Source organism: Paralichthys olivaceus, chromosome 12, assembly GCF_024713975.1.
Source record: "Paralichthys olivaceus isolate ysfri-2021 chromosome 12, ASM2471397v2, whole genome shotgun sequence".
NCBI lineage: Eukaryota > Metazoa > Chordata > Actinopteri > Pleuronectiformes > Paralichthyidae > Paralichthys > Paralichthys olivaceus.
In genome coordinates this window covers 21,894,816-21,917,500 of record NC_091104.1, presented here as the reverse complement: position 1 = coordinate 21,917,500, position 22,685 = coordinate 21,894,816, and the positions used below count along the sequence as shown (strand labels likewise).

General features: G+C 38.7%; 3 protein-coding genes across 3 annotated transcripts; 1 reads left to right on the top strand and 2 right to left on the bottom strand.

Moving 5' to 3' along the window:
• Positions 1 to 880: 880 nt before the first annotated feature.
• On the bottom strand, positions 881 to 11,648 carry prorp (protein only RNase P catalytic subunit). The gene is made up of 10 exons (XM_020084592.2): positions 10,857 to 11,648; positions 9,924 to 10,062; positions 9,570 to 9,804; positions 9,154 to 9,449; positions 8,642 to 8,689; positions 8,410 to 8,542; positions 2,788 to 2,898; positions 1,702 to 1,850; positions 1,210 to 1,408; positions 881 to 1,102 (listed from the first exon to the last, which is right to left on the bottom strand). Exons 1-10 carry the CDS (start codon positions 11,245 to 11,247, stop codon positions 974 to 976), a joined length of 1,830 nt encoding a protein of 609 aa, XP_019940151.2. The 5' UTR covers positions 11,248 to 11,648; the 3' UTR covers positions 881 to 973.
• A 336-nt stretch (positions 11,649 to 11,984) lies between these two features.
• Positions 11,985 to 17,850, top strand: ppp2r3c (protein phosphatase 2, regulatory subunit B'', gamma). The gene is made up of 13 exons (XM_020084750.2): positions 11,985 to 12,184; positions 12,334 to 12,458; positions 12,923 to 13,027; positions 13,449 to 13,561; positions 14,029 to 14,126; positions 14,237 to 14,307; positions 14,422 to 14,554; positions 14,954 to 15,009; positions 15,504 to 15,579; positions 16,240 to 16,376; positions 16,874 to 17,011; positions 17,147 to 17,206; positions 17,389 to 17,850. Exons 1-13 carry the CDS (start codon positions 12,118 to 12,120, stop codon positions 17,581 to 17,583), a joined length of 1,374 nt encoding a protein of 457 aa, XP_019940309.1. The 5' UTR covers positions 11,985 to 12,117; the 3' UTR covers positions 17,584 to 17,850.
• A 916-nt stretch (positions 17,851 to 18,766) lies between these two features.
• Positions 18,767 to 22,478, bottom strand: fam177a1 (family with sequence similarity 177 member A1). The gene is made up of 5 exons (XM_020084606.2): positions 22,348 to 22,478; positions 21,444 to 21,626; positions 20,897 to 20,963; positions 20,472 to 20,569; positions 18,767 to 20,295 (listed from the first exon to the last, which is right to left on the bottom strand). The coding sequence occupies exons 1-5, from the start codon at positions 22,414 to 22,416 to the stop codon at positions 20,086 to 20,088; spliced, it is 627 nt and encodes a 208-aa protein (XP_019940165.2). The 5' UTR covers positions 22,417 to 22,478; the 3' UTR covers positions 18,767 to 20,085.
• Positions 22,479 to 22,685: the final 207 nt, after the last annotated feature.

Below are 22,685 nucleotides of genomic sequence, written 5' to 3'. Positions count from 1 at the left end.
AGAAAATGTAAGGTAAAATCGGCTCAACGTTCATTATGGCACTCAAAATCCTAAGGATTCTTTTGAAAGTAATATTTAATATCAGTAAGTTAGAAGAACTTGCAGACAGTGGGCTCATCCTGAACAAGTGTAAGGTGAAAAGTCTTTGTCACCTCTTAGTCATATTAATATTTGGAGCATGTTACGCTATAAATTCAAAATGAAAATTTAGCTGACTTTCCCTGTAATTTTCTCGAAAACAGTAAAATCTTCTGAAACCATGAACTAGAGTGAGGTGAAAATCCTTGGTCACTTCTTAAGAACTAAAACATTTAATTACAACAAGTTATGACTGAAATACTGAAAAAATAGCAGACTTTCCCTTTTATTTCTCAAAGTCTGCAGTAAAATCTTCTCACACTTGATATGTAGATAGTGGGGATGTCAGTGAAGAAGGTGAGGCGGAAATTCTCGAAAGGATTTTTTAGAAATTACAGCTATTCAATTAGAGCAAGATATGAGTGACATAATTATATATATTATAAATTGCAGATCTTCCCTTTAATATTCTAAAACATTCTGCAGTTACATATATACTGTATATATAATTTGTTATACTTATTAAATTGTTGTGTGGAAAAGCAAAATCAGTTTTTCTTACTTTATCCAACGTCCGTAATACCGTTTCAATACCTTTCAATGTTTTTATTCAGATTGTTTTCCAATCCAAGAACTTGTACCATGACACCTTGAATATCATCATTTATTAAGCTGCGGCTGGCGTGACCAGGTTTTCACAAACGACAGCCTACACGACTGTGGTGGATGCGATCCGTACGACTGGTGGCTTCTATATCCATGTCAAGCTCTTGAGTTAAAGTTAAACAAAAATGCACAAATATTTCATTTGTGGTAAAAGTTTTATTCACAGGTCCACCATCATATTCAGAGCATTTACCACCACAATGTTGTGCAGTAAAATCAGTGTGTGTGATCAGCTTTTTTGTGTGACGCAAAGCCATCGTTGTGGTACTTCATAGGTGGTCCTGTCCTCTGTGTTGTCATAGGGAATGTGCCACGAGTCTCCAAAAGTCTGCACGATGGTGTCGTAGCTGGGGATACTCTAAACACACAAACAGGGAGACAGTTGATTGGCATTCTTTTTTGTGCTTAAGTATCCACCCTCTACTCTAACAACCCTCCCTCAACCCAACTCGTCCTCTTCCTCACCTGAAACCGGACCCTCTTGCCTGCTGGAAGGTATCCATCCACCACCATCTGGTGACCTCTCTGCCACTTGAAGAAGAGCCGCCTGGTGGCTCCGTCGGCCAGGCAAGCCTTGTGGTCCCTCATCAGGTCCCTGCTCACAAACCGACAGTGATTCCCAGAATGCAAAGCAGCATACAGCAAGAAGGGGTCGTCCTCCGAACTGATAGACACAGACAGACAGGAGAGGGGAAAAGGATCACAAATCAAAACTCCTGAAAACAAACCACAACAGTGCGCTGAAAGCTAAATGCTTGATTTGAGAGAAGCTTTCAATATATGGAAAATCAATCAATTGCAGTTAAATGACTTATTCAGTACACTGCAATCCAAGTCTTTTTTTAGCATTTGTTTGTTGCTGCTCCTTAAACTCCACACATTCTCAGTAAAAAGCCACCATTACCCTAATCTATAAAGTGTGCTCCAAACTGTTCTACATCATTATCAGGTGCTCACATGTTGTCAGTGAAGAAGCAATGTGCTTTTTGCTGGATGAGACTCATGTTGCGTTTATCCCAGGATCTGGAGGGCTGCAGCATGTGTTTCCTCCCCAGCACAAGGATGGTCAGGCCCTGGCGCTCCAGCTCTGAGACCACCGCCAACAACTGAAACACACACACACCTCAACACTTTATACGTACAATTCAAAATAGAACATGAGTATTTAATGGCACAAATGTCCGTCTTAGGGCCTAAAATGACCGATAGAGGTTTTAAGATGGGTTTTAAAATTGTTAGTCTCTGCTGCTATAATAGAAGCCATTAGAATGATGCATGTATATGTGTGAGTGACATAGATCATAAAAAAAACTCTTGCATGTGAAAAAGACAGAAATGGCAGAGAAGTGAATAAGAATTATCTTTGTGATCAACAACAACATGCAACCTCTCAATTCTACAGACATACCATATGTAAATGTGAGTTGCATTGATCCAAGATATTTTTTTTTTACCTCCTTTAACATCGATGGATAGGAACGTTTTTCAATTTTATTTTTTAATGTAGTAGTTAATGGATCTTGACGAAAAGGAATGTTTACGGGACTGATATTTATGCAGATCCTTCTGAGGTTAGGAAATGCTAACATGCTAAAATAGGATGGTGAATATAACACATTCTACTGTATCGATGACTAACTACAAAATTTGCATGTTACCAACGTCATTGTGAGCGTGTTAGCATGAGTTATTCTTCGCACAGACTAGATGAGTAGACATGGTACTAGCTTTATCAGTTTGGACTTTCCTTTGTTTTGCAGCTGCATTACATCTGAGCAAGATGTGACATATATATAACAAACAGAAAAGACAAATGTGGGCAGCCAGACAAGTGGGCTCATTAAAATCAAGTGTTGGCCATTTATGAAAGCACCTCCTACATGCAACCATCATTTATACACAGACGCACACTGAAGGGTTAGTCATTGTGCAAACGACACAAAAGCCCCAAGGTTGGACAGACATATGTAGGAAGAAAACACTAAAATCTAGACTGTTAAACGGTTTGTGTGTGTGCGGGCACATGTGTGTGCTTTTACCCACCGTCTCTGACTGTTTGCTTTTGTCCTTGTTGACATTTGCTACGTTCAGCCCATCTACGACCACATCAAAAGCTGGCTTCCTCTTCACAAACACTTTGAAACTCTCGAGCTCCTAGAACAGACACATGAATAAACAGAATTCGACAGACAGGAGTTAACTGACAGATATGGATGGAAGCCTGGATTTTGAGCCAAACCTTGACATTACCTACTGCTTTTTCCTTATTAACCATAGAGTCCCATATTATTTTATAATAGTGTGTAAATGTTAACAGAAGTTTCTGTGAGATGGATGAAAATGCAACAAGGGAGTGATGAATAATGTAAACCAAAGTACTGGTGCAAATTAAGAATTTGATTTCACGTCTGCGCAATAGAAGAAGTCAGCGGATTCTATAAAAACAGTCTATGTGGAACTTTTTCTTTTTAAATTTTACCACTTGAAGTCAGTTAGTCAGGAGCAAAAGTCTGTTACTCAACAATTCAATGATGTAACTACTCTCAAACTTCTCTGTGCTCTGACACTGTATTATCTCAAACTTACTATTATAAATGTATTTCTCATTCAGGACCATTGTGCACAAAATAATAAATGTGGCGAGGCCTAAATACTGCAGGTATAATTGAAGCCTTGCTCGTTTTCAGTAAAGGTTACGTGTTGGCAGTTTCTGTGAATTAAGCACAAAGTCAAACACTCGTTCTGTAGGTTTAATTCAGCCTCTGAGGATGGACTTGTGGTACACATCACTCTGAATGAATATGAGTATGAGCAAAGAATGGAGGGGAGCTCTGTATTTATATTTTATTACCCTTCTGGTGTCTTATCAGTGTGAGAGACATCCTGCCTGCACGTCTCTGTGGAAGACCCCTGGTGTGGGATCCCAACCCCATTCAAAGAGACCATGAATGCCTCTGAGCAATAATCGTAAAAATGTATGATACAGGAAACGTACAGAAAATTCTAGTAAAGCCACTCCATCTGTGAGCTCACTGAGGTAATGGTTGGCTGATTTTCCTCACTGACTGATCACAGGCTTGACAGTAATAAAGGTAACCGGCCTCAGAACGCAGGTGGCAGTGCCTGGTGGCAGCGTAACTGACGATAAGGGTTGTGTGTGTTACCATAAAGTTTACTGTGCATGTTTGGGGACACATTTCCACAAATTTGGTGTGGATCTGGTCTATGGGCAGATCCAGAAATCAGTTTTTATCACTTTCTTTAACTTCACAGGACGTGTATGAAAACATTCTGTCAGTGTTCCATATGGATGAATAAATTGTAAAAAATTGTAAAAAAAAGATTTCCCTTTTTGCCAAGGACCCTTGGGCTCCCCAGACCCCACTTTAAGGAGCCCTGCTGTACTGAGTGCCATTTTAGTTTCTTTCTGGGGCTACACTTATTTCAGATTCGAACAAGTTGACATAACAATAGCAGAAAGTGTGATACTATCAGCTGGCTCTCAGACTTATCTATATATCATAAATGTGTAAATTGATCAATTTGATCATGCTTTATTTGGATGTTAAATACTCACACCATCTTCCTCTGCATGTGTCTTATTGTGTATGCATGGAACAACATCTGGAGATGTTCAAAATCTGGCTAGATCTTAATTTTGCTAAAAAAAAATGTAGCACGCAGTCTTCGCCCCTGTTCTTTCATTCTGACGCACATGTGAGTCTCATTCTACGCAAGTGTAACATACTGTGTTATAGCTTTGCACCACAACAGGAGAGTAGTGCTGAATGTAAGAGTAGGGCCAGCATGAGAACACTGTTTGCAATTTCACTTTTAGATAGCAGCAGTATGGAAATAGGCCGCTGTGAATTCCCCTGGACTTGAAACTCAACTGCGTGCACACTATCACACACTATCAAAATGTGTTAATGATGTAACAAAAGAACAGTAAGATCCCTCCTCAGATGTGATCTAAATAAAACGCCTGCATGCTACGGTGTCTGTTCTGATTGCTTTAATTCAGCACATTCACGCACACATATGTTATGTTTCAATAATTAATTCTGCAAACACAACGTGCAGCTGGAGCAGGTTTAGGTTGAAATGGGGGAGATGTGTGGTTTAGGTGGGATACAAAAGGAATCTTAGAATAACCGAGATGATAGAAGACAGACTGGAGAAGATTCAGGTAATTGGTTTTGATGGAGCAAAAATGTAGAACAACAAAAACAATAGTGGAGTAAAAGGAAAGAAATATTAATTTGTTAAGGAAAATTAATGAGCTATTGAAAAAGGGAGAGGAAGGAAGAGAGAGATGGACAGAAAGTATAATTATCCCGGGACTTTCCAGAGCTGATATGTGAAACCAACTCATTGTGCGGCTGTGAATACACACACACACACACACACACAAACGCACACACACATGCACACGCACGCACACAAACACGGACCAACAAAGTTACACTTGCAGACATACGCTTACATTACGACTTATGACTATCATACAAAGATGACACTACTCTAAAAGCATTGCCATTATCGCTGACCTACATAATGCACAAAATCACAGTGCTCATCCATCAGTTTAACACTTTAATAAAAACTTCCTGTTGAGTTTAACTCAGTTATAATACTGTATCTGTTCACTGTAATAACTGATATTAAAGTGCTGCACTTCCCCCTCTGCATTCATGTAGAACCAATGCACTGCTTCACATTACATTAGAGATGAATTAGTATATCACATTTTCAGGTAATTCAAATCATAATTGGCTATAATGTTTTTAGCCAATATTTGATACAAATACAAATACAAAGTGAGATGGTATATAATATGTAAATACAGTATATCTATGTTTTTTCAACATTTTCATTAAAGAGAAAATCAGGCATGTTTAGGAAACTGATATCTATGTGTGGGTGGAATGTGGTGCAGCTTTGGCCTTACAGAGATATGTGCTCTACTTAGTAGATATTCTAGTTTTTCTATTCATTTCTATTCTATTTTGTACTTTCACTTGTTTTTTGTCAACCTCTTGTTGACTATCTGCTGCTGTAACAAGTGAATTTCCCTGGTGTGGGATCAACAAAGTTAATATTGTATTATCTTAACGCCACAGTAATCGAGATAAAAGACTGGTAAGAGTAGCTGCAGTGATAACACACAACTATATAGACCTGAAACCTAGTAAGCATTTTATTATGTTTGATTTATTGTGATATTTGGCATTGAAGTGCAACTTTGCATTGCAGTGAATTGAAATGGGAACAATATTATAATATAATAATATTTTTTCTTGTGCTGAACTATGCTCTGTCAGATCAACATTTATATTTATCTATTTCTAACGGGGAAAAAACACAACAGCAGTTGTACAGTGGGTAAAGTACAATACAGCTGATACAAAAATACATTTGTAGGCTGTTCTATGATTTTTTTTTTCAGAAACAAGGTGAACAAAGAGAAGTGCACTTTGATATAATGCCATACATCACCACTGAAAATCAAACGTACATCACAGCCTCGAAAACAAAGCTCTGTGCTTTATCAAAATATATAGTTAGTTTACTCTGCCAACAATCTTGAAGTCCTTCTGTGTTATTCAACTGAAAATCTATCCATACATCAATATGGGTTTAAAGAAAGACAGAAAGTATCGATGCAGTCTCATCTGTTGCTTCATTGTTGTCTGCAGCCCTCTGTTTGCCCTTAAAATGAATTGCCCTTAATTGAGAATGAATAAAGTCGAGTTAAACCTCACGTCTGTCTGCACTTCCTCTGTCTGCTCCCACGGGAGGAACTGGGATCCAGATTCACATGATGCTTCTCTTGTTGGAAATCCCCTCGATTTAACTAAATATTCCACCAACAAACTCCCCCTTTCTGCAGCAGAACTCAAAGGAACACATGCAGACTCCTTGTGTGCATATGACATATTATTGACTACATATTACTGATGTTACAAAGTCTCTCTCTTGAGCTATTTCAGGTGAATAACCTTGTTTTTGAGTTACTGGTATTATTAAAAAAAACAGACAGTACATTCAAATCCAGTAAAGAACTCGAAGAAGTGATGACTGTCTTTGTCGCACAGCTTAAAACCACAGCCCTGGTTCTGTGTTCAGATTTGTGTGCATGTAGGTGCTACCATGCTAAGGCTGTCTATTAAACATGTGGCTTGACTACAATCACTTTGAAAGCACTTTAACTTAAGGAAGAGTCTGTCATTTTGGGAAATTCCCTGATTCCTCGCTCTTGCAGAGCATTAGATAAAAGATCAATACAACTTGTCCAAGGGTTCTTCCTCCATAGTCGTATTTAACTGAAAACTGGGTCAAACTGAAGAACCACATGTTTTCTAAGGCTTTTGAATTCACTTTTACTGTTTTTCATTTTACATTTTAGCCTTTTATTTAACTATATTTTATGTCCTTGTTTTACCAATATATGTTTGTATTTATTGTACAGCACTTTGGTAAAAGCTGTTAATAAACGTGCTTTATTAAGAAACTTGACTTGACTCTCATATCTGTTTATTATAAAGCATGAAGGCTGAAACAGAGGGGAAATCCACCAACCAGCTCCTCTAATATTTTATGTCTGTTGTCCATACCAACTCTAATGTGTAGGAAGTGTACAATATTTAACTGTTACTGTTTAAAATCTCTTTATAATAGAGCTTAGTTGACTGAAATGCACTAAAATGCAGGTATATGACCTAAAGAAACATTTATATCTAAAGTGGTTATAGACAGGAGGTCACCGCGCCTACCAAGGTACAGTCAGATAACAATCCTCCTTTGCTATAACTCTCATTACAAAAATGTGTTAAAATATTTTGGAAATGAATGAGTCATATCATCGTCTATGTGTTGGATTCATCACTGAATATCAAAGTCCAAAGACATGAATGAGTGTGATCTTAGAACCACGAGGACAGACAGTACAGTGGTGAAGCTGGAAAGTCCTCTCCTTACAGTGCGTCAGAGGAGATCTGTTTCCATCTCAGTCATGTAGATACTGAAAGAAGTCAGAGTCTGATAAGCTGCTTCAACTAACCGCCACAACCTTGTGCTGCATGTGATCTGATGGCGCCACCTAGTAAGAATGACAGAAAAGGCACTAAAGAAGCTCCTGTACCTAGTTCTAGAAAGAGCAGTTTTAGAGATGTTTGAACAACATAGAATAATGAATTAGTATCAATTATTTCCTATCTTTAAAGCTGGAAAAAAAACTCTTTTAAACTGAACATTACTTTAAAGTTCTGAAACTGATGAACCACAAATTGTTTTATGTATTATTGATCATGTTCTGTATTCATTCAAATTAATATATGAGTGTAGATTATATTTAATGGACATATTACTAGTACAAATTAATGAATAGAAGTTAATATCATCAAATATATAGAAAATAATCTGCCAATACCCATTTGTACTTTCAAACTGCATACAGTGAAACTACTTTTAATACATTGGATACTAAATATTCTTGGAACTACACCTATAATCCTAGATTCTTTTTAAGAGGTTTGAATCTTTATGACCTCAGAGTTTTATCATTGGAGATTTATTCACACTTAGGGTTGAAAACCTGCTAAGTATGCAAATTTAGTTTGTGTGTGCACACGTGTGTTTGTGTGCATGTGTCTGTGTGTGTACCTCTGGTGTAGTCTTGTTAAAAACATCTTGTCCCTGAATGATGTCAGTCATCACGCTGTCTTTCAGCTGATGGTACTCCTCAGTGCTCAGCTGGATGGACTCCAACTCTGACCCACAGCACCTACACTGACCCCTAAACACACACACATACAAAAACAGTCCATATACACAGTGCATATACATATGCATGACATAAGGTGCTTTGAAGATTTTAAGGAAGTGGTGTAATTACTTTGGGTTGGCGCTGGTCCAACGTCCTGTCCATTTCTGTCCTGTGAGACTGAGGTCAGGGTGGACAAGAGAGACAGAGGATAGAGGGACAAGAGCAAAAACTAAATGAGACGAGTTGAATCAAAGTGTCAAGGGGGGGATTGTGTTCATACAGATAGGGGGCAATTACTTTGTGTATGAATATGAATTCATTCATTTATGGAGAAAACAGAAAAAAAGTTAAGAACAATATGGCTTTAAAAAGCTCTAAGCTCCTACTTCTTTGTAATTATGAGAACATCTTGTGCAGTTGAGTATAGATTGTATCAACTATATTCAGAAATATTTGAATACAACTTTCAATGCTCATATTTTCTTGGACAAAATTGTGCTTTTAAAAGCAGCATGTTTTAACCCATCAATGATGAGAACGATCACATCTTGTCACCATCCATCTGTTGTGTTTGTTAAGGTTCTTAAGGTGAATTATTCTACATTCTAAAAGGTTATATAGTTCAAAGATGTGCATTGTACCTCTCAAACCAGGTCTTGATGCTGCTGGCGAGGCTGCTCTGGGGGTAGATCTGGTTGTTCCTCATGTACAGAAGAACTCCCAGCAGCCTCTCCTGGTGTTCAGACTGAGTCATCGCATCTGCTTCGACTTCATTATTGTTCCCCACCCCCTTAAACAGAGCACCCCAGGTCTCCTGGTAAGGGCTCAGTCCCTTTTCAATCAGCTCGTCGTAAAGAGCCCAGGCAGTGGTCATGTCACCGTGCAAGATTGCTGCTGTGATGACATCACTGTAGTTACGTGGTGATGGGGTAAACACCTGTTGGGACGACAGTAAAATAAGGTGATGATATACAGTGCACCGTATGGCAGGTCCTCCTGCTCCACTATGACTTATACATACATATCTATATCTATCAATATATAACAATCTCTTCACCTTCTTGACCTCCTGCAGGATGCTGAGAGCCTCCCTCCACCTTGCTGTGCGGCTGAAAGACTTGATAAAGAGGCTGGTGGCTCCTGTTTCCAGAGAAGGGAAACTTCCCCGCATGATGTCATAGACATCAAACACCTCGTCATCATGGCCTCCTTTCACACACATTGAGAGGTACTGTAGTAGGAGCTCATAGGACAGCGTCCCTGTTTCCATGGCTACAAAAGTTAGCAGAGACCTGCGGCAGAAGATTTCATATTGCACTTCAGTTGCACCACACAAAACTGTAGGCACTGACTACAAAGCAAGGACATTGAAACAAATCACAGACACACAAACACGGTGTTCCCTCCTCACTTGGCGATACCCAGGTCTGCCCCGGAGTTGAACAGCACACGAATCATCCTAATGTCAAAGCGTGACGAACTTCCCAGAGAATCCTGTAGCTTCTTCCACTCAGCAGTAGAAAGTGGGCGGTCAGGAGGTTGCAACTTTCCTATGAAACATTCAGGATTTAATGCAAAAAACTAAAACAATTATTCCCATACACATTTAAGGATTCGTTCAGATGTCATAACGCTGGAAATCAGCTTTAAAATGACATAAGAACAATTTCTATGTGAGCTTTATAAAAGAAAACCTGATCAGTCAGTCAGAGCCCACAAAAAATTCTAACTTGACCATCTTGTCGTATTCTGATTTGTGTGAAACAGAGTGAACATTCACTATTAATGTTTTCGAATTCCTGATAAACCTTTTAAGTAGTGCATTACATGTTTACAATCATGTAGAAAAACCTAAAAGGTCCAGTATGTAAGATTTAGGTGAAAGGGAACTATTGGCAGTAATTTAATGTAGAATAATCCTCATGATGTTTTCACTTGTTCGTTTCATCTAAATTGTATGAATTGTAGTTTTCTTTACCCCAGAAAAGGCCCTTTATATTTAAATACTTTACATTTACATCAAGGGGACCCTCTCTACGGAGGCCGCCATGTTTTTTACATTAGTCCAGACTGAACAAACTAAACACCTTTTGAGTTTTATGACAACTGAAGCTACAACAGTTTCTTTTCCATGTTTGGAAGGAGAGGGTGAGGTGAGGGGTGTTCAGCTGCAACATACAATTTCAACACTAGATATCACAAAATTCTACACACTGTACCTTTAACATATGCAATAATTAAGATCAGTGTGTATGAATGAACAGTGACATTAGAATTTACCAGAGGCACTCAATTTGGGCTTTTATGGCCACATGTGGAATCATACGGCTCCAGTTTGTCCTACCTGCTCCTCGAGGTTCCCTCCCTTCAGGCTCCTCCTCAGGCTCCTGCGAGGCCAGCGCTGCCTTCCTCTTCAGCATCTCTGTCGTCCTCTTCGACGTCCCAGCAGAAAATACAGATTTGGGGAAGGACGGCTTCTGCCTCACAGTGGATCTGTTACCTCCTCCATCCACTGAGTCTTCCCACAAGCCCCCTTGTCTGTGTCTGACGGTCCTATACTTTACTCCACCATGTCCATCAGTCTGTCCGCTGTTCCCTCTGCCACCTGAGTTAGAGTTAGTGTGTGTGGTGCACAGGAAGCTTGCAGAGGGATGCAGCTGTGCTGGCTTTACGGTGAGGAAAGGCTTCAGGGGGTTCAATAATATTCTGACTTTGGATATAAAGTTAGAGCCCATATTCTGAATTTCGACTCTGGAATTATTCAAACTTTAATCATTCATATAAATCTCGCCTACTTATTTTAGAAACAAATATTTCTCAAAGTAATTCACCACTAAACTATCGTGCTGGAATTATGACTCGAATCTTTGACCTGGAAATGAGACTGATCAGCTTCACCACAGGTCACATGAGGACTAAAGCTATAGACAGTTAGAATCAATTAAAACTGACTCACACTTCCGTTACCTGGACACAGTGAGCTCGGTCTTTCTACAATCTCTTCATGGGTCAATACCATAGACTGGAGATAAAGGTGAAGACAACCTGAAGACAACTTCAGACATGGCTGTAGTCGCACACTTTGACGTCATCAACGCTCGACAGCTCCGTGTCTGAGCTGCGTCAAGTTTGTATAATAACTAAAGATAGAAACCGGAAAAGATATTTACAAAGTAAAGGAGGAACATGTATCACCTGGAAGATACTGCAGAAGATGTATTTTTGTTTGTTTTATATATAATTAACATGTACACATATCTGTAGATAGACATCATGTGCTTTACATACGCCATGTTACTTTTAATGCACCCCACTCCCCATAACTCATTATTACTCTAATATGTTTATTATTGTATCTTTATTTTGAATTTATACTAAATGTCATTACCTAAACTATGATAATGATCTTTACAGTGCTGCCTACTGTTTCCTATTGGGGAAGGCTTTTATTTTTAATTTCAGCCGGAAGCTATAATCGTGTTATCTCGTCAACTTGATGTTGTTATCGTTTAGCTACATTTGTACACAAGTGAATTTCACACTGTTTTCAACTTTAGCGCAGAAAGTGTTTCTTTATGAAGGAGTAGGGTATTTCCGGGGCAGATATGGCTAAAGAAGAACAGCCTCACTGGGCTGGTATTTTGAAAAGGAGGATAGTAAACTCCAAAACAGGCAAGAAAGACTTTGGACTTCCGCTAACGTTAGCTAGCTAACGTACCTAAATGTATCGAGTTTAAGTCACTTAGCTAAATCGGTGTTGACATTTGGGTTTCATGTAACTGGATCTGATTGTGATTTTAATCGTTTCTAATTTTGTACAGATGAGAGAAGTGAGGAGGAGAAGAAAGTGGAAGAAACTGAGCTGTTCACTAAATATTACACAGAGTGGAGGGGAGGAAAAGACCAAGACAAGTCCTACAGGAACATCCCACGCTTCTACTACCGGGTATCTTTCACACACACGTGTAAACCCACTGGTGCCTAGTTTGGATTGTGTAATGGTACAAGATCAAGACCAGCACTGAATCCCCTAACTGCATTTGTAATAGTAAATAAAATATTTAGAAGAAACGACGAGAGTTTTAGCTTCAAGGCAAAACTGTGTTCATAAATAACACAACTGCAGGATACATTTAGACAAGCCAAAGTTTAGATGAAAACTTTTTATTAATATGACACCAGTCCACTTTTATTCAGCTAAGGTGACTAATGACACTTTGTCAAATCAAGATCAGTCTGATGAGAATTATGATGATGATCTGGTTGTGACTGAGTGTGTGTGTAGTCACCAGCAGAGGAAAAGATGCCATAATACAGCTGTAGTGTTACATGATGATGTGGAGAAATGAAAACAGAGGCTGATGTGATGATGACTATGATGATGATGATGATGATGTTGATGTTGTGCAGCTCCCAGGAGAGGATGAAATATTACTTCAGAAGCTAAGAGAAGAATCCAGAGCTGTCTTCCTCCAGAGGAAGAGCAGAGAACTGCTGGATAATGAGGAACTACAGGTAAAACACACACGCACACAAAATCGTGTCTCCCTGACTTTAGAGGACATTACATTGACTTTCATTGATTTCCTGGAGACTTATCTCTAGCTTTAACCCTAGTGGCTAATTGGCTAACCCTAACGTAAACCTACCATAATAGTACTTACTAATAAATCAAACCTAAATCTTAAAACTTCTTCTCCATAAGATTTAATTATTTATGTTATGGGTCCTTGCTTTTTGTCCCCATAATAAAGACAAGTCCCTATAATGTGACTGCAAACAGATTGAGGTCCCCACAACATGAGAAATGCCTGGACCACAAGCACGAAAGCACGCACACTTTAAAGTCATCAGAAACAATATAAGGATTAACTTCTACATAAATGACAACACTGTATGTTTGTTATTTTACATCTACTTAACTCTCATTTTCTAGAATCTGTGGTTCTTGCTTGATAAGCACCAGGTTCCTCCAGTGAGTGGAGACGAGGCCATGATCAGCTATGAAGCCTACCTGCAGGTGGGGGAGAGGGCTGGGCCAAAGTGCAAGTAAGTACCAGGAAGTAGCAATGTGCTGTTTTTGTTTTACACCAAGGATTCCAGCAAGAGCAACGTTTGTTACTGGAAATTCCCCCCTGTCATGTTGACTTTATATCCACCTGGAGTTAATGTGGCAGGTCACAAACCTCTGGTGGTGTTTCACATTCAACAACGTGCAGCTCCATATGCCCTCTGTGGCAATAAATATTAACATTTGAAACAGGAAGTAAACACATTTTAAGAAGATATATATATATATATATATATATATACACATATATATATATATATATATATATATGTCAACAAGTGTCCACTGTTCATTTTTAAGGAAGGGGTGTTTTCATTTTTTCGCAAAGAAACACATTTGTAATCTTAAAAAAGACCAGCCACGATAATTCTGTACGTGGAGGTAGAACATTTTATCAGAAAGAAACCTCATGATAACTTTTCTACTCTTCTCTTCTTTCTTTCAGAAAATTCTTCACAGCCAGAGTGTACGCCAAGCTGCTCCACAACGACCCTTATGGCCGAATCTCCATTATGCAGTTCTTTAACTATGTCATGAGGAAAGGTCTGGACCTTCATTTTTTCTTCCTTGATTTATGTATGCTTAGTGGGTGAAACAAAAACATCTCCTTGCCCTATTTACCTGACTCCTGTCTGTTCTCTCTGTTCATCTAGTGTGGCTGCACCAGACACGGATAGGTCTGAGTCTGTACGATGTGGCAGGGCAGGGCTACCTCAGAGAGTCGGTGAGCATTTCCATCAGGAACCACAAATTACAGTTAATAGTTTATAGATATATTACATATAGTTTTTACTTGATGAGGTCACACTCAGGAAAAGTGACTCTTCATTCTGTGTAGGATCTGGAGAACTACATCCTGGAGCTTATCCCCACTCTGCCTCAGCTGGACGGACTGGAGAAGTCCTTCTACTCTTTCTACGTCTGCACTGCTGTTCGCAAGTTCTTCTTCTTCCTCGACCCACTCCGAACAGGTCAGACTGAACCCCACTGTGAGCCTCAACAGTAAAAAGTGCAGTAACACATACTGAAACATAGTGTTGTCTTTGACTGTCATTCTACATTGACACATGTATAAACCAGGACAAATGTTGTGCTGCAAAATCTGCTGACTTGTATCATTAGATCAGAAGCTTTAACCATCCCTGTGGGGACTTTGAGTTGTTGTAGACAATAGGGAATAACCAAGAAACACACAACACTGACATAACAACCACTGATATTTTTAAAAATGTTGAGCAAATAAGAAAAGGTAATGATCACCTTAACATGTGTTTAAAAGGACTTTACACTTCTGCATGTAACAGGAACAGAATTTGTAGTCAACTTCAGCAACTAAATGTATGGTGGATCTGTCTGTGTTTTTTTTACAGGAAAGATTAAAATCCAGGATATATTGGCTTGCAGTTTCCTGGACGACTTATTGGAGGTAGAATATGTTTTCTTTGTAATTTATCCACTCATGTCTTCACCTTTTTAAATCCACATTCATGCTCTTCTCCGCCAAAGATGTTTGGTTAGCAGTATTACGGGAAAATTCCTGAACCGATTTTTGTAGAGGGATGAAACAAGGAAGAACAAATGAAATATTGGATGGATTTAGATGAGGCATTCAGGGGACTGATTTCTATAGGTGTTTAAATTTGGTGCAGCTTGATTGAATTTGAGGGGACTGTTGGGCCTTGGTGGAGGTAGTGCTCTACTGTCATTCTAGTTTAGTCATTAAGTTTACACCAACAGGACTACAGGAAAATCTGGAATATTCTTTTGTTCACGGGAATTATGTTTTGTTGTTGTATTATAAGGATTAATGCAGTTTTTATTCCATGACTTCCATTGTGAAGCAATAGTCCCAAGAATTCACCTCTCTCACTCTACCCCCACTCTCCAACCCCCCCCCAACCTCTCCCACTGTGCTCCTAGTTGAGAGATGAGGAGTTATCGAAGGAGAGTCAGGAATCCAACTGGTTCTCTGCCCCATCAGCTCTGCGGGTCTATGGTGACGTTTCCAATCTCTAATCAAACAGTTATTAAATAACCCTCAGGTGCATAAAGGTATTTGGGGGGCCTTGCATTGCATTACATCTTCAGCAATGTGGGACATGATAAAATGTAATACATATTTAAGATTCTGTATCGTCTGTCACAAAACACAATTTTCTGTATTTTAAAATATTTGTTTGCACTTGGCCAATAGTGTAAAAGTCCAACATGTAGGATTCAGGAGGATCTATTAATAGAAATTAAATGTAATATTAACAATGATGTTTTCATGAGTGTATAATAATAATAATAACATAGGACTGTGTTTTCGTGACCTTAGAATAAGTCATTTATATCTACATGGGTTGCCCTCAACCTAATCTGTACATTTGGTCGCAATATGCAACTTTCCCATTAGATGCCACAACATTTTACACGCTGAACATTTATATCTAGGTAGATGTGGCATGTACCAAGTCAGCCACATAAATTCAGAAATTATACATCATTAAATCAAATTCTAGAAGATAAAATTGTTATGTAGATGGTTTCATATACTTGAACTAATTCTGGATCCACAACAAAAATGTATTGCATGTGTGTTTGCATCTGTGTGAGTAAAAGTAAAGCTCTGTCTTATTCATTCCTGAATTTTTATGTCTCTCTGTCCATAAAGGCCAATACCTCAACCTGGATAAAGACCACAACGGCATGTTGAGCAAAGAGGAACTATCGCGCTACGGCACAGCGACTCTCACCCCAGTCTTCCTGGATAGAGTGTTTCAGGAGTATCTCACCTATGATGGAGAAATGGTACAATCAGTGACTGTACTTACAGCTGTATTAAACATACAGATAGTGAAATACAAAAAGAATCTTAGTCACGTGTCAGGCCGGAATATCTATGGTGCTTTTTGGTCTCCAAAATCTCACAGGGCTCAACTGGGTTCAGCTCTTGTGACTGAAGCAGTTAAATTCATCATCAGATCCATACAGGAAGCCCTTTAATCTTCACCTGCATTTGTTGTGTGTCCTAGTTTATTGTGGGTTTTCTCACCTGTCTGTGTGTCAATGTTCAACTCAAACTAACTTATAAAGTTAAACTTGAGCCGCTCAGTGAATAAAAACAAGTGTGTCCTCTGGGCTCTGACACATATATTAAATGACTCTTTATTGTTGTATAGTGCATTGGTCTAAATTGGTCTTAATGTGTTTTTAATGTATATTTTCAGTAATAGTTTTGCAGATAACTGTGATGGGTCTAACCTGGATTTATAATGTACATGATGTGTTTTTGTCTTTAATCTCAGGACTATAAAACGTATCTAGACTTTGTATTGGCCTTGGAAAACAGGAAGGAGCCAGCAGCGCTGCAGTACATTTTTAAACTTCTGGATATGGAGAATCGTGGATATCTCAATGTTTTCTCCCTCAACTTCTTCTTCAGGGTATCAGCCGCACACAGACCGCACAGAAACACATTCATTCATATCCTTGTTACTAGAAGTGCAAGAAGCTTTTGTCTGTTCACACAAAGCGTGTTATGTCATTGTTTCCTGACACTTGTGTGTTGTGTTCTTCAGGCCATTCAGGAGCAGATGAAGGTGCACAGTCAAGAGCCTGTCTCCTTTCAGGATGTCAAGGTATATTGTACACAGACACACATGCAGACACTTTGTGAGGACACTCATTGGTGAAATGCATCGCCTATCCCCTTACCTTAACCTTAACCCTTACAGCTAAATGCCTGAACCTTGATCTGTTGAGGTTTTTGATGTAAAAAAAAAAAAAAAAAAGGTGACACGTGACCTCTGTTTCTTCTCAGGATGAGATATTTGACATGGTGAAGCCTAAAGACCCCTATAAAATCACTCTCCAGGATTTAGTAAACAGTTGCCAGGGTGACACAGTCAGCAGCATCCTGATCGACCTCAACGGCTTCTGGACCTATGAGAACAGAGAAGTGTTGGTTGCTAATGACAACGACAGCAGTAACACGGCTGACCTCGATGACTCCTGAGAAGGATTATAATCTTCATCTATAAAAAAAAACCCTAATGTCCATTGAACCAAGTGTTGATGTGTCAGCAGGACTTTGACCCTTTACCTTCTGACTCAGGTCCCTCTGTTGAAGTTGAACCAAGATAACTAAACTGTAAAACCCTTGAAACGAATGGAAGGAGGAAGTGGAGAGAAATTGAGATGTTTTTTGTAAATACTTTTCTGTTTTCCTATGTTGTGTTCCTGTATAGAAAAAACAAATACATTAAAAGAATCAATCAATAAATATTACCTTTTTTTCCTTTACTGACATCTTAGTGCCCCATCATCAACACTGACATCGAACAGGTCAAACATGTATCAAATTTAACTTAAAGCTGCTGTAGTCAACATATGTCAAATGAAAGAATAACACTCACTGATGAACCAGTAGAGAACTAGCATTTGATTTTGCATTTCCCTTCAGCCCAATGAGGTTTTTAAAGGCTCTGTTTGTTGCTATTGGCAGAAATTGAATATAACATAAGCCTAGTAATGTTTAAACTAGTATATAATCATTTAAGTTGTACAAATGATTGTTTTCTTTACCCTAGAATGGACCCTTTATATTTAAATACTTTATATTTACATTGGGAACGGAGGCCACAATGTTGTTTACAGTAGTCCAGACTGGATAGGAGGCTACCACGGAGGGTGAGGTGAGGTATTCAGCTGCAACATGTAACTTCATCACTAGATGTGACTAAATTCTACACACTGAACCTTTAAGCGTCTTTAGTTGTTTTTAAACCAGCAGATAGAGAGCAGTAAAAGGTGAGGACTAAAAAAAAGCGAGGGGACTGAATATTGGACTTTCACAGGTTCGGGTTGGTTAAGAAAGATTATTTAAAGTGGAGTTCTTTGAGGTTCTCTTCTACTGCCAGTAATAAACTGAATATGAATAAGTGCCTCAAACAACTTGTCTGACTTCCTATGAGTTTTTCTATTTACATTTCTTTTGTTGAAGGTGACTTAAAAAAACATTTTCATTCTCCATGCTGAAACAAGATGCACAGCTGGGCCACGAGACTGGGCAACTCAAAGGAATCAAAACTGTAAACTAACTAAGTTGAGAGAAAGATTGTATTATTGTATGAGACAGGAGGGATGAGATTTGATAACTGTGTATTATATTACATGCAAAAAGGTGAAACATTTAAATATTTGATTGTTTAAAGGTTTTATTAAAACACAAAATATAAATATGTATATACAGACTTTTTGAGTGTTTGTTAAAAAATAACATTTGCATTGTTGGCCTTTTTCTAATTACATAAAAAAGTAATGTAAGACATTTACCCATGTTGGTATTCCATTTACAGAACCCCCCCCCCTTAAAAGGATCAGTTTAAAAAGAGCAGAGTAACATGTATTCTGTGTTGTAATGAGAAAACAGAAGGCTCCAGTGTGTGTGCCTCTGGTTTCCTCCTGAACAATCACTGCTGCTCTGCTCTGTATGAGATCTAAGCCTCCACCCCACACCGTCACTTCAGTGGATAATAATAATAATGAATAAGCTTCTGGCAGCTCAGGCAAGGACACTTAAAGAATGAACTCTCAACACACATGAAGGTACTGTCAGTGTGTGTGAGCAACTCTACTTCTCAATGTTCTTCAACAACCACCAGTAAATTGGAATTCTAGTTGATTTTCAAAGATTTAAACTATTTATATTAATAGTGATTCTATCAGCTGCATTGTCTGGTTGATTTTTCATTTTGAACTTTATAGGAGTTGTTGCTGTTTGGAAACAGTTTCAAGTATCATCACAGAGATGAGGTTTACACTGGAAAAAAAAGCAAAACATGAATTGCCAATTCTTTAAGTTACATTTTGACCACAGACTGCAGCTTCATACAGTAGTTTTCATTGAATAGTTAACAGAGGGCAGAGGTGGAAGGGCTGTCTTATGTATTTGAACATCACGTTGAAATTCAACTTCTGGTTTGTTTGAGGCTAATTCTTCTTCTTCCTCTTTATAACTTGTAGGCTAGTTTGTATTTCTTCATTACAGACAACAATATAGCAATAATATGATATGAGGAGGACAATATATTCCCTGTGTATAAATGATAATACAATAGCTCTGGCTACTTATTTAATCTCTACCTGTTCTCACCCATGGTTTAGCTTGGAAAGCTCTAGTACACTAGGAAAAAAACTACACTAAATTTAAATTCTTCAGTAAGAGTATAACCCAGCATGTATTTCACTTTCTCTATGTTTAAAAGTGAGATGGGCACAGTCCCTGTCTGCTCTAGAAATGGTTCAATTGCATGTCAGGCTGTACAGAAAATTTACATTCACAGATAAGGCTATTGCAGCCACTTCCACAGCCCTTTTAATATATCCCTGCACGAAGTATTACTATTTCCTCTTATAAAACAGCATAGAAAAATAACAGCATCATTAAATCATACAGCTAGGTTCAATAAGATTAGACAGAAATGTGTAAAAGTTAGAGGTTTGTGAGTTCCAGTTTTCAGGAGGGGAGAGGGGAAGGGACTCTGTCTGGAGCGCTGAGAGGAGGCTCAGGTTTGAGCTCAAAGCTAATGTTAACAAATGATGCTCTGGACGCCTCTGGCTGTTCCACAGTAGCAGAGGGAGGAGCATCGAGCTCGCCTCTTTGCTGCTCTGCAAAATGACGCTCTGCATCCTCAGCCAGACGGTTCTCCTCCTCTTCTTCTTCCTCCTAGAGGAAAACAGTGTGTAGCATTTAATACTGTTTATCTAGGAGTTACTGTTTGTGTTCTTTCTTCTGGCTCTGTGTAAACAGCTTTTAAAAGGTGTGACTTGATTCATATTTACATATGAGGCTCAAGTGTTTCTTTGTGTGTGTGTGTGTGTATGAGATCACATTCATCTTACCTCTTTCTTTATACGGTGGTATTCATCGATTGCATACTGGTACTTCGGACTAGTGATGCCAAAAAGAGAAGCCAGTTTCTCTCCCATGTAGTCACACACTGTGGTAAGCACACACACACACCACACACACACCACACACACACAAACAAACACACACACACCACACACAGGGAGTTATGGTAACTTACACTTGACTAAGCTTTTTGGTCATGATAATAGCTTAAGTAGCAAAACCAACCAATCTGATGAATTCTTACAAAGCATATAGTTTATAAGATTTGCTAATATTCCAGAATATGTTCAGAGCATTTACCCACTTTCCAGATTTCCTCAAAAACCACATTTCAAAACACAAGATTGATGAAAAACCTGTGACATATGGTCTTGCTAGCACAAATTTTCAATCTAACAGTGAACTACTTTACCTGAGATGGTGGAGGTGGCCATTCTCCACGTTTGGAACCAGAAATATGGACCCCAGGTCAATTTAGCCTAAAATAAGATAACACAAAACCTGATCACATATCTGCTGGTCAAACACAAATATAAACTAATTGTTTAAATGAAACATATTTGGAAGTTATTAGCCATTTACATTTATTCATTATTATTTATTTAAAATCATCACAGTGAGAAGGTTCCCTGTTCTGACTGGAGACTCTATCTAATTCAATGGTTGTTTGTCTTTGAGTGATGACCCTGTGATACACTAGTGACCTGTCCAGGGAGTACCCCACCTCTTGCCCATGTCAGCTGGGATTGGCTCCAGCTCTTAAGTGACCCTCAAAAAGATAAATGGTATATAATGGATGAATGAATGGATGGATAAATGGATGGATGCTGTGTCTCCCCACAGTCCTGAGATAATATCTGCTGTCATGCAAACACCACCCATAATTTATCGTGATATGTGAGGCTAGTCCAGTATCTGCAAAATTAAAACAACTGTCAAGGGTCTTGATCTCAGCTTACTGGATCTACAGTGACGACATCTTTCTGCACAGGATCCTCCTCTTCTTCATCAGTGCTGTATTCCTCCATGGTCTCTCCACTCGCAAAATAGATGGTCCTTCGGGGAACCTTTACTCTTCCCTGACTCCCAGCAGAGTCTCCCATCTCCACACTCTCAAAGTCTGTCACTCCTCCTCCAGGACTCTGAAAGTGGTTTAGTAAGAGAGTACAAGAAGAGGATCTCATCACAAAAAAAAAAAATCAACTCATTTTTATCCGATGGGCATCTTAAGTTTTTAGACTTATTTTACCTTGAGCTGATCTTGTTTTAGTTGATTCATTTGCTTTAAATCTAATATCCCAAACTGTAAACATTCCTAAGGTTCTAACTTTTGCTCGTGATTTTGCTACTTTTCAAATTAAACCGTGTCTCATTTGTGTTTTGTTAGTATCTTTGAATGTTTTCTTTACTTCCTCTACTCGGATTGAGGTTGAATTCATTATTGCTGAATGTTTGCTGGGGTTTGAATGATTTGCTAATGCTCGAGTTCCCATATGAAAGCACAGGTGGAGCAGGTTTGACGGACTCTCCTTCACTCTGGTGACAGAAAGTCAACAAAGAAAACAAGAAGAATAAAGAATAAAGACATCTGTTTGTAGACCTGAAGTGTAGTTATATTATATATTATATATTATACCTTCAGTCGCAGAGCAGCTACACACAGAGGAGAGAAAAGTAGGTCACCTGAAACTCTTTGACAAACTACTGTGACCACATCAAAACAGAGGCTGGTGAGTTAGCTTAGTTTAGCTAACATCACTTTGTGTTAGCCAGCTTAAAGACTGAGGAAGTGATTAGCTTTAACACAAACAAACATTGGTTTCCTTGTTCATGAACGCGGAACGTGTTATCGCACGCACAAACCTTTTCAGTCTCCATAGTTGGTGTGAGGGAAACGTTGACACTTGTTAAACTCAGCGGCAGAGCAGCCATCTCTGTCAGGACCTCCACCTCACCACGATCCGCCTGTGTGCCAGCACCGCCTCCTGTCTGACCTCTTCACAATAAAGGATTTGACGCGGGATGTTGGACATTTTTATTTTATTGTGTGTTCTGCACAATACAAATGGAACATGGAAAAATGATGCAGCGAAATCGAATTGTATTATTATTTATGTGTCATTTGCACATTTCTTTTTCCTGCTACAGCATCCTAAATGAGTCTGACATTGTGTGTTCTTACAGAAATGCAGGTTTATCAG

Excerpts from the sequence above, each read along its gene's own strand:
- fam177a1 (XM_020084606.2), bottom strand. The coding sequence starts at position 22,416 with ATGGCTGCTCTGCCGCTGAGTTTAACAAGTGTCAACGTTTCCCTCACA. Across the intron at positions 21,627-22,347 it reads CAACTATGGAGACTGAAAAG|AGTCCTGGAGGAGGAGTGAC; the intron begins GTTTGTGCGTGC and ends AACCACTTTCAG. Across the intron at positions 20,570-20,896 it reads GGCCACCTCCACCATCTCAG|TGTGTGACTACATGGGAGAG; the intron begins GTAAAGTAGTTC and ends TGCTTACCACAG.
- prorp (XM_020084592.2), bottom strand. The coding sequence starts at position 11,247 with ATGGGCTCTAACTTTATATCCAAAGTCAGAATATTATTGAACCCCCTG. Across the intron at positions 8,543-8,641 it reads TGGACCAGCGCCAACCCAAA|GGGTCAGTGTAGGTGCTGTG; the intron begins GTAATTACACCA and ends GTGTGTGTTTAG. Across the intron at positions 1,103-1,209 it reads GCAAGAGGGTCCGGTTTCAG|AGTATCCCCAGCTACGACAC; the intron begins GTGAGGAAGAGG and ends TTGTGTGTTTAG.
- ppp2r3c (XM_020084750.2), top strand. The coding sequence starts at position 12,118 with ATGGCTAAAGAAGAACAGCCTCACTGGGCTGGTATTTTGAAAAGGAGG. Across the intron at positions 15,580-16,239 it reads ATCAGCTCTGCGGGTCTATG|GCCAATACCTCAACCTGGAT; the intron begins GTGACGTTTCCA and ends CTGTCCATAAAG. Across the intron at positions 17,012-17,146 it reads CCCTCAACTTCTTCTTCAGG|GCCATTCAGGAGCAGATGAA; the intron begins GTATCAGCCGCA and ends TGTGTTCTTCAG.